Source organism: Eucalyptus grandis, chromosome 9 (genome assembly GCF_016545825.1).
Source record: "Eucalyptus grandis isolate ANBG69807.140 chromosome 9, ASM1654582v1, whole genome shotgun sequence".
Lineage (NCBI taxonomy): Eukaryota > Viridiplantae > Streptophyta > Magnoliopsida > Myrtales > Myrtaceae > Eucalyptus > Eucalyptus grandis.
Genome location: NC_052620.1, coordinates 37,702,338 through 37,711,824, shown reverse-complemented (window position 1 = coordinate 37,711,824; position 9,487 = coordinate 37,702,338). Strand labels below are relative to the sequence as shown.

Here is a 9,487-nt window from a genome sequence, read left to right as displayed (position 1 = left end):
CGGCTCATATGATGATTACCTCTTTGGGAAGCATACTGCTTCATGGCCTCTTGTGGGGATATGCATGCATGTGAGAATTTTGTGTGTTTTGAAAATGAAATGTTGTGGAGTATCTCATGGGGTTTTTTTACAGTGACATATTTTCCGCGGTTTTCAATTGACTGAAACTTCCTCCAACCGGTGTTTAGATTAGTGGGTTACAAACACGGACTTTTGTAATTGTTGGTTCAAGCTATATATTCTTACCCTTTACCAAAAAAAAAACACGGACATTGACCACCGGCATTTATGCTTACTAGGCTGAAGCATGTGAAGATAGTCAAGGTTAAGACAACAAGACAACATGATGAGTTGTTAAAGATCTTTAAATGTATACAAAGAACTGAACACTCGTGATCATTTCGACTGTGAAATTCCCCCGGCCCTAGAGACCACTGAAAGACCCTTGGACCACAATGGCACTGATGAACAGGGATGGATGGTTTTGTTTGTTTGCAATTTTTGTCTAAACATATGTTATTACTTTACACTGTGCAGAAGTTTTTTGTTCTGCAAACACATGAAGTTGCGTTTTTGTCATAGTGTCTAGCAAAGGGAATTGCAAATCCATGGCGGGATCGGTGGAGGGTGTGAGAACACTAGAACTGTCGTGAGGCATCAGCAGAAAGAAGACAGTTGATCCTACTGTGGGGGTACTAACGAAGGAACTAGCTTCGCAGAAGATGAAGTACATGAGAAACAAGCTCTAAGAAGAATGGTTTGCAATACTAGTTGACACTAGTGGGTAAAATACGATTGGTCTGCTAAGCATTGCATTCCCAAACTACTATCTTGCGAAATCAAATATCTTCAAATAAATGTGTATGATGCCAGGAGATGGAACCGAGTATAGGTTGAAGTCATCGCCTCATATCTTTATGATCCATAAAATCAATGAAAATAGATGAATATAAGGCTTCTGAAGAAGGTAAAGGAGGAAGAGTAGTGATAGCATGGAGTTAGTGTGAAGGGGCTTTGATTTTTCTTACCTACTCCTCATTTTCAATTTTATATTATTTCTGATGTATTCTTACTAAATATTATTTATGTGATTTTCACTTCTTTTTTTTAAACTTTCATGTACTCTTATGATATTGGTTTAATGCATCCATCTTAATTGTTTTTGCACTAATTTGTTTATACTTTTCTTTTTCTTTGGTTACTTCCATTTTTAATTTTCAATATGCAAATAATTTACATATAAAGATATGGTTCCACTTGAGTCCAACTGATTTGTATCATATCTCTATTATTTGGTTGACATCAACGATTTATTCGTCATTAGGAATTTAATTTTGTTTAAGATATTTCAAATCTCATTACATGGTTTGTTTTCATGTACAATATCAACGTTATAAAAAGGACTAACTTAGCCAAAACTAATATATATATCCATAGGTAACCCAATAAATATGAAAGAAACGATTTGGGGCTCTTACTTGGGCCAACGTAGGATAGACAATAGTTATGATCCGATCGTCCAAAATGGATGTGAGACTCTTATGATAACACAAAATGAAATGTGTAACAACAAATCGCCCCTTCCTCCTTTTCATCCATGAGGCAAGTATATCTACCATCTAATTTGATCCTATTATTACTTATAATAATAAATGAATGAAAAATATTTTTATCATTCATGAAAATATTTATATATAAATTCCTATTGATAATGAAAGTATTTTTCAAATTATTTATTTTCTCGCAAAGGGCAAATTGGTTACATGTGTTAGACCACCATACCTTGACAAATTCATAAGCAAATTGCCCAATCATTTAAATCATGTACAACCTTCAACAAGTATGAAATCTCATGTTCATATCTTATGCTGATCAATGGTCGCATATTTTCGCATGTCAATAAGTAATTCTTCATGAATTTCTTAGCATCGTACTAACCGGATCTCAGATGTAGATTTAGCACAAAAAGTCAAAGTTTAATCTAATCTCACAAAGTCAAATTAAACCAAGTCTTCAAGAATATCATTAGCTTTGATGTCCTATCTAATGATTACTTGAGAGAGATATTTATCCTATAATTGATGCCTCGAACTCCAACATTAGATTTCTCTCTCTAATGAACTACTTACCAGGCGATCCGACTCGGACCGATGGTGTTGTCCGCTTACATTGATGGGCCTCGAGTCAAAATTTAAAAGGCTACTAGTCAGGCAGCCCAAAGCCCAAACGCGGCCCAAATCACGGGAGAGTTCATTCAAATGGGCATCGGTAGCACTTCCCAGATGCAAAAACTTTCTTGGCAAATTGACTGGTGTGATCGTCATGTAGAGAGCAGGATCAGCTGTTGTCCGGATCGGATGATCGCCAAACGACGTCCTTCCATGACGATTCGGGCGTCGATGGCCTAGACCTCAAACGAGTCGAGTCTGAGAAGATCGAAATCGGCCTTCATTTCTGGGTTCGAAACTGCAAACGGGTTTAAGTTGGACGAAGCAAAATACGCAATTAAAGCAGGGATTGAACCGAAACTTATTACATTGCTGTCGAATTTGCACACATACCGTGGGAAGTCTAAAAGGAAATTTTCGATGCATGCCCGATGGCGCGAGGAGCTTGTCTTTCTTTGGCTTGCGTTGAGGAGGGTTGATCCCGAGGTCCCTAAGCTTTGAGGAAGGGTTAATGCCGTCGAGATGAAGTCTAGAGGGCGTGTGAGGAGGAACGGGAAATTCTAGCGAATCCTTGAGAACACCAAGATGAATGGTCGATATGATCATGCCTTGTTGCAATTTTGGTTAAGGGATCGACTGTGAATAAGTCGACACGTGTTAAGAGGATATAGACCAATCATGAGTTATCGCGTGTCAGGAGAACATGAGTCAATACCAAACCCACTATAAAGGGAAAATGATATGGAATACAACGGGTCATCCCCGACGAGCCACGTTTCGAGCCCACCTGGAGGGTGCGCATCATTCGATCTGTTCCGTCGGTAGCTTTCGAGGAAACGAGCTCGAGATCTCAAGGCACGTAAAAGGGTTCCGAGGAGGCACGCACTCGGAAAGCAATGCGGAATCTTTCTGGAAGGGAGGTGAACGTAAAGAGGGCACCGTCCGATCCTGGAGGGAGGAAGACATCTTCCTTGTTGCTTCTCGAACGCAGGCTCGAAGACATTTAGGTTTATCTCCTGGAGTTCTGCTCTGCTCTTCAGGGTTGAAGAGGAGGGAAGCTCGCCTTTCTCGCACTAAGCTGTGGTTGATTGCGTCCCAGCTGCACTTCCGACGGGGATGGGAAGAGGAGAAAATTAGTCAAAAAGTTATAAACTTATTGTGATTGTGTCAATTCAGTTTAAACTTTATTTTGGCTGATTGAGTCATGAACTTTTTATATTTGTGCTAATGGAGTCTCATCCAGCCAATTTTAACCTATGGATGCTTGCTATCTTACGTGATACAGACAAACAATATTGATATAGACAAATTTTAATGATATTTTAATTTTTTTTCTTTTTTTTTTTCTCTTCCTTCATTTTCTTCCTTTCGTGACTAGCCACTAGCTTAGATATTTTAATATTGCGAGACTCGACCTTGCCGGATCTAGCGTGTTGGAGATTTGCCCCAACCATGGCAAGGTAAATCATGCTCAACAACGGCAGACATGATATTGAGGTACGGTTCGCAACGTAGGTTTTGATTGCAAGGCTGCATATATGTAGACGGAAAAAATGATGATAAAATCTAACTTGTGAAATAGAAAATGCGTTCGACCCAAAAAAAAAAAAAAAGGAATATATGGACTGAACTTTTTTTTTTTTTGACAGAATGGACTGAACTTTATTTATTTATTTTTTCCTGTTAAGGTACTCGTGCATACCTGTATCACTAATTTCTTCCTTTAACGCGTGCTGCTAACTCGTTTGGAATATTACTTTCTCCGAAAAATGTTTGGTAATTTATTTTATTTATTAATTATTATTTTTTAATGTTCCAAAACGGAGTCCTTGGTCTAAGGACAAATTCCCTCCTCCTACGCTTTTGGATCTCTATACCTTTCCTCCTGATTACCTGCAAACTTCATCTCCCTCCACAAACTCATGCACAGCTAGTCATCCTCCTCATCCTCCTCCTCCTCCTCCTCCTCCTCCTCCTCCCACCATTTCCCATCTCATCACCTCTCTCTCTCTCTCTCTCTCTCTCTCTCTCTCTCTCATCGAGAGATGGCGATCGGAAGATCGTCGCGCGGCAACAAGCGCTCCTCTTACACCTCCTACACATCCACCGTGACGACCATTGTGTTCGTCACGCTATGTGTTGTTGGCGTCTGGATGCTCACCTCTGATTCCTTTATCCCGCCACAAACCACCACCAAACGATCCTCCTCCTCCTCCACCACCGCCGCAACCACGGCCGCAACCGCCACCAACGACGATTTCTCCTCCTCCTCCTCTGTCAAGACCGAGGACAAGAAGGACACCACTTCGTACGAGGACAATCCTGGCGACCTCCCTGATGACGCCATCAAATCTGATGACTCTCGTCAATCCGACGGCAAAGACAGCAACAATAATGCGAATGACAGCAAGGACGGTGCAAATGGGAGTTCTCAGGAGAATCAAACCCAAGACACCGATGCGGATAAGGGTGCTGGTTCGACCGACAATAAGCAGGGATTGCAAGATCAAGGAACCGGCGGCGGTGACGTCAAAAGCGACGAGGTGAAATCAGAAAACAACAATGAAGACTCCGCGGAAGTGAGCACGCAAGGTCTGCAAGGGAAAGAATCTGGTGAAGAGCATGAAAAGCAGAACGAGAACGAGAACCAAGCGTCCGAAGAGAGCACGGTGACACAGAACCAACAAAGTGAAGAGAACAACGAACAGAGCAACGATGAACAGCAGCAGCAACAGAGCAACGAAGATACAAGCGGAAATCAAGAGCAAGAACTGGCTGCGGGCTCTCAAAATGAAAGCAAATCACAAGAAGGCGAGAATAAATATACAGATGAGGATCAACAACAACAGCAACAGCACCAAAAACAAGAAAATCAAGTCGAGAACAATGACAGTTCGAACGAAGATCAAAAGCTACGGCAGGAGAATGACGCCACAGCACAGGAGCCTCAAAAACCAATGTTGGACGTGGATGAAAAAAAGCGAATGGAAGAGCAACAGCGACTCCGAGAGGAGGACGAATCGACATCGCAATCGGAGCAGCAATCACAAGAAGAGGCGCATAGACCGGAAGAAACGACAGATCAGAAAAGTAAGCACGTGGAAGCAACAAGTCCGGCCCAGCAAGAACATGACGAGATGCCGATCCAAACTGACACGCACCAGGATGCCCAACAAGACGAAGCCTCGCATAAAACAGATGGGTCATTTTCAAACGGGGAGAACTCAGGGATCCCAAAGGAATCGAAGGAGTCAAAGAAGTCATGGTCGACGCAGGCAGCACAGTCGGAGAATCAGAAGGAGAGGAGAGGGCAGGGGGTGACAGGCGGCGACGATAGCATCTATGGTTACACATGGCAGCTCTGCAATGTGACGGCAGGTCCGGACTATATACCATGTTTGGACAACCAGAAGGCGCTGAAGAAGTTGCGCAGCACCAAGCACTTTGAGCATCGGGAGAGGCATTGCCCTGAGGACGCGCCGACGTGCCTGGTCCCGGCCCCTGAGGGATACAAGAGGTCCATTGAGTGGCCCAAGAGCAGGGAGAAGGTAATGGAGCTAGATTTTCTATGTCATTCAGTCATATTATTTCTGGCGTAGCTCGAGCTTGCAATAACATCTCAATGATCAAACTGGTGTCCAACTGAACTAAAACACAAGTTCAAGCACGTTCAAATCGAGATTGTGGACTTCGAATTTTCAAGTTGAGTTGTACTTAAGGATTATGTCATGCCTCGGCTCGACTCCATTATATTTTCAGTCTACTGTCGAAGGAAAATCTTATGGAGCAATTTTACTGCTGAAGTAGTACAAATATCTAGTCACATCACATGCAGGATTGTTTGCAGCTTATGCATTTGTTTCCGTCTAAATCTACTTGATTAATACAGTAGATTAAGACCAGAGACATTTCCCACGTAACATAAATGTTGGGTCTGGCAGATATGGTACTATAATGTGCCACACAAGACGCTCGCGGATGTGAAGGGTCACCAGAACTGGGTTAAGGTGACTGGAGAGTTTCTAACTTTTCCCGGTGGAGGCACACAGTTCATACATGGCGCGCTCCATTACCTCGATTTTCTTCAGGCTGTAAGCATCCAGAGAAATATATTGCACACTGCATAGTCGTCTATCGGCATAGTAAAACTAGCCTTCTGCATATGTTAGCTCAGCTAGCCTATTCTCTTTTTCTGTTTGTTTTTCCTTTGTTGGATCAAGTCTTATTCTCCACTATTTTTTTTCTTAATACTCATCCTCATTCATAGTTCTAGTTCCTGAGCCTAGGAACTTACTTGTCATATGGTGCAGTCAGTACCCAATATCAAATGGGGAAAGCACACACGAGTCACACTTGATGTTGGATGTGGAGTCGCAAGCTTTGGGGGTTACCTTTTCGAAAGAGATGTTCTGACAATGTCCTTCGCTCCCAAAGATGAACACGAGGCTCAGGTTCAGTTTGCCCTGGAAAGAGGAATACCAGCGATTTCTGCTGTTATGGGGTCTCAGCGCCTGCCATTCCCGAGCAGAGTCTTTGATCTTGTGCACTGCGCACGGTGTCGAGTCCCTTGGCATGCTGAAGGTTCTCTATGACAGTTTCTTCACCTTTTTCTTCTGAGTGAATTTCAAATTTGCTCCTTTCCTCCGCTCATGGTCTCTTATCAATGATGAATGATGAGTTATGATTTGTGGTTCACCTTGAAGGCGGGCTACTTCTGCTAGAACTGAACCGTGTTCTTAGGCCGGGAGGTTACTTTGTCTGGTCAGCTACTCCAGTGTACCAGACACTTGAAGAAGATGTTCAAATCTGGAAAGGTAACATGAGATAGAACCAAATAATTAATTACTTGATTGAAGTGGTTGTAGTGAACAATCAATGTTTTTGTTTCTCTATGCAGAAATGTCTGCTCTGACAGCAAATATGTGTTGGGAGCTAGTGACCATACAGAAGGACAAGCTAAATTCAATTGGAGCAGCCATCTACCGGAAACCGAGATCAAATGACTGTTACGAGCAAAGAAAGCATAACAGCCCTCCATTGTGTAAAAATGATGATGATCCAAATGCTGCCTGGTAGATACTCAAATAAATTCTGTAGCAAACGTTATTCACTTTTCTTCTAAGTGGCCAAGATAAGACAAGATCACTACTAAAGAGTCTTATGCGTGCTAATCAAGAACATTAAAATGGTGATGTATAGAGGATATAACATCTGGCTCCAAACATTGCTGATGTACAATAGCATTATCAGTCTTCATCTAGACTTATAACTCACACTTACACAGCAAAGTTCAAGAACCTGACTATCGTTGCAATCTCAGGTATGTTCCCCTTCAGGCATGCATGCACCGGATCCCAGTCAATGAGGCAGAGAGAGGGAGCCGATGGCCGGTGGTCTGGCCACGCAGAATGCGGACACCACCTTACTGGCTGAACAGCTCCCAGAGTGGGATCTATGGGAAACCAGCCCCACAAGATTTCTCTGCAGATTACGAACACTGGAAACGAGTAGTGAGTGGCTTGTACATGTCGGGGCTTGGAATTAGTTGGTCCGGCGTGAGAAACGTTATGGACATGAGAGCTGTCTATGGCGGGTATGAATTGCTTTCAATTTTAATCTTCTTTAAGGTGAAAGATCAGATGAGAGCTTTCTCCTGCTTGCTTGCAGATTTGCCGCTGCACTGAAGGATCTCCAAATGTGGGTGCTGAACGTGGTAAATGTCGACTCGCCAGACACGCTTCCCATAATATTCGAGAGAGGACTTTTCGGAATATATCATGATTGGTGCGAGTCCTTCAGCACTTACCCTAGAACCTATGACCTGTTGCATGCAGATCATCTCTTCTCCAAGCTTAGGAAGAGGTACGCAAATGGATCCAGTAGTCCCCACTTCCTCCCTCCCTCCCTCCCTCCCCTGGTCCTTTCCTAACTCTACTTGAATTTGTCCGCTGAAGGTGCAAGCTTGCCCCGGTAATGGCAGAAGTTGATCGAATCGTGAGACCTGGAGGTAAAATAATAGTCCGTGATGAGTCTGGCGCCATAGGGGAGATCGAGAACTTACTTAAATCACTGCATTGGGAGGTCCACTTAACATTCTCCAAAGACCAAGAAGGAATTCTCAGTGCACAGAAAGGCGATTGGCGGCCAAACACATATGCAGCTACTTCCTGATTATGATGAAGGCGAGTGCCCTTGATTTTGAGTTGCAAGCGGCAATAGGTACAATTTTTCTAAGTATTTGCGCATTAGACTTCCATAGGCACGTGCCAAGTAAGAGCATATACTCATTAATTTTCAAATGGATGAATGTAAAATTTTGAATGGATCTCAATCCAAAAGTCGCCGTTGACGGGCTTATTTGGCCAGCTTTCTGGCCTCATTCTTTTATATATGCAGTTTGTACCTTCTGATGTTCAGAGGTAGTTTTTGCTCCAATTGAAAAAATAGTATTGCAGTTAGCCATTTTGAGAAATGCAGAGCGACGCTCACGGCATGTATGCCAATAACCTAGAGACAGAGCAATCTACCATGACAAAAGAGAGCTCATAGTTTATCTCACCGCCCCTCTCGTCGATAGGAGTACATAAATCCACATTTCAAAAATTTTCCTCACCCCAAAAGTGGCTAATGCCCGTGGATGCTGGAGCTTGAGAAAATCCAAAGAACGGCGAAAGAAATACACGGCACTCTTGGCCCGGTTCAGCTCTTTTGCTTGTGCAGAGATTTGGTACCGACTACACCACCATAATAAACACTTAAGGGCAACTAGACGGCGAATTCAGGTGCCAGGTGAATCATGTGGAACTGAATGTTCAGTTTAAGATGTTAGAAGTCGTGAATGCAATTTACCAACATGATAATGACGTTCAGCTTCATCGATACGAATTCTAGCTCAAACAGCAATGGCACAGCACCTCCCACGATGAAACAGGGGAAGTCCTATCTTCAAAACTACATACTTCATTGTTCATGGAAAGGAGCAGTTTTTCCGTGTACAGATCCATTAATCTTAGAACCAGATTACATTAACCAAAACAATTCCCAACAAGAGACAGAGGACGAAGATATAACATGGGCACGTGCCATCGTAAATCATGAATTTCTCAACTCAAAGATAAATTCGCCTGAAAAGCTACGAACTTTAACATCAAAGTCAATCACGGAAGCTAAACCCGTTTCAATCTAGACGTCTCGAGCCAGCAACATCTCAGGCAGATTGACCGCACGGACATGCGCGATCCAAAGCGCAACGCCGATCGAATACGACATCGGATTGAAGAATCAAAGAATCCGGGAGTTCCTCCCAGAAAGGACCTCAA

General features: G+C 42.9%; 1 protein-coding gene across 1 annotated transcript; it reads left to right on the top strand.

Annotated features, from left to right (window-relative positions):
• The first annotated feature begins 4,213 nt into the window (after positions 1-4,213).
• LOC104420793 (probable methyltransferase PMT27) lies at positions 4,214-8,339 on the top strand. Its single transcript, XM_010032574.2, has 8 exons — positions 4,214-5,716; positions 6,110-6,259; positions 6,479-6,749; positions 6,872-6,982; positions 7,066-7,240; positions 7,489-7,761; positions 7,836-8,030; positions 8,123-8,339. The coding sequence occupies exons 1-8, from the start codon at positions 4,214-4,216 to the stop codon at positions 8,337-8,339; spliced, it is 2,895 nt and encodes a 964-aa protein (XP_010030876.2).
• Positions 8,340-9,487: the final 1,148 nt, after the last annotated feature.

What these genes read in the sequence shown, in the direction of transcription:
- LOC104420793 (XM_010032574.2), top strand. Translation starts at nt 4,214, where the DNA reads ATGGCGATCGGAAGATCGTCGCGCGGCAACAAGCGCTCCTCTTACACC. An exon ending in AGTCCCTTGGCATGCTGAAG is followed by an intron (nt 6,750 to 6,871) that starts GTTCTCTATGAC and finishes TTCACCTTGAAG; the next exon opens with GCGGGCTACTTCTGCTAGAA. An exon ending in AGATGTTCAAATCTGGAAAG is followed by an intron (nt 6,983 to 7,065) that starts GTAACATGAGAT and finishes TTCTCTATGCAG; the next exon opens with AAATGTCTGCTCTGACAGCA.